The sequence below is a fragment of the Neophocaena asiaeorientalis genome, unplaced genomic scaffold (assembly GCF_003031525.2).
Source record: "Neophocaena asiaeorientalis asiaeorientalis breed wild unplaced genomic scaffold, Neophocaena_asiaeorientalis_V1.1 scaffold505, whole genome shotgun sequence".
Taxonomy (NCBI): domain Eukaryota; kingdom Metazoa; phylum Chordata; class Mammalia; order Artiodactyla; family Phocoenidae; genus Neophocaena; species Neophocaena asiaeorientalis.
In genome coordinates, this window is record NW_020174704.1 from 1,690,808 (window position 1) to 1,691,624 (window position 817).

The 817-nt window shown below is 60.6% G+C and overlaps 1 protein-coding gene across 1 annotated transcript in view; it reads right to left on the reverse strand.

Moving 5' to 3' along the window:
- The window catches only part of POU3F2 (POU class 3 homeobox 2), a 1,366-nt gene extending 1,182 nt beyond the window's left edge, over positions 1-184 (reverse strand). The window contains exon 1 of the mRNA XM_024759317.1: positions 2-184. Within this exon, the coding sequence (XP_024615085.1) occupies positions 2-184 (183 nt within the window). The remainder of the gene's footprint in view (position 1) is intronic.
- Positions 185-817: the final 633 nt, after the last annotated feature.

The window sequence follows — 817 nt, forward strand, 5'->3', positions numbered from 1 at the left end:
TCCACTGGTGAGCGTGGCTGAGCGGGTGCCCGTTGCTCTGCAGCGCGCCGTAGTCGCCCTGCACCAGGCTCTGCGCCTCGCGGTAGCCCCCCGCGCCCTGCTGCATGCCGCCCGGCGGCTCGGCGTGCACGATGGAGGCGCTGGAGGTGAGCAGGCTGTAGTGGTTAGACGCTGCGGTCGCCATGACTCTCGGAGCCGGACTGAGCGCTCTGGTTAAAGGAGCCGCGCATTTGACAGTTACATCTGTCTCCCAAGCAGACGCGCCGGGCGGTCCCGGTGGAGGAGGGGGGCGCCCCAGCCATCTATCGACCATAGACACTTGCAAGACTTGGGTGGCGAAGGGGAGGGGGGTGTCTGTCCACCTTCTCTTCCCAATAGGGCGGGAGAGGGGGGTGAAGAAGGAGGAAGAGAAAGGTTGAGTCCCAACAAGCCATGGGGAGTCCGATTTTTTTTCACCTTGGGACACACACACACACACACACACACACACACACACGCCAACGTCTCATATCTAGAGCCAGAAGTCAGACTAGACTCACTGTTGAAGTCTCCTTTCCCCCACAGTTAGAATTTCAGTGCCCATGAGCTTCTTGCTCCAGGGTGTGCGGACACTTTTGCCCCAATAAAGGTCCTCTTCTTCCCCTCCACCCCGCCGCTAGCGTAGGATGTCTTCCTTTTAGGTTCCAGGCCCAATTGTCTTCCAGCCCCTCGGGATGAGTACCCCACGAGAGGCAGGCTCAGCCCGTGCCTCGGCTTGTAAGAGACTCCTGTCCAGGAGAGGAGTTGCCTGCTCTGACAGCGCAGCGGTCTGGACTGA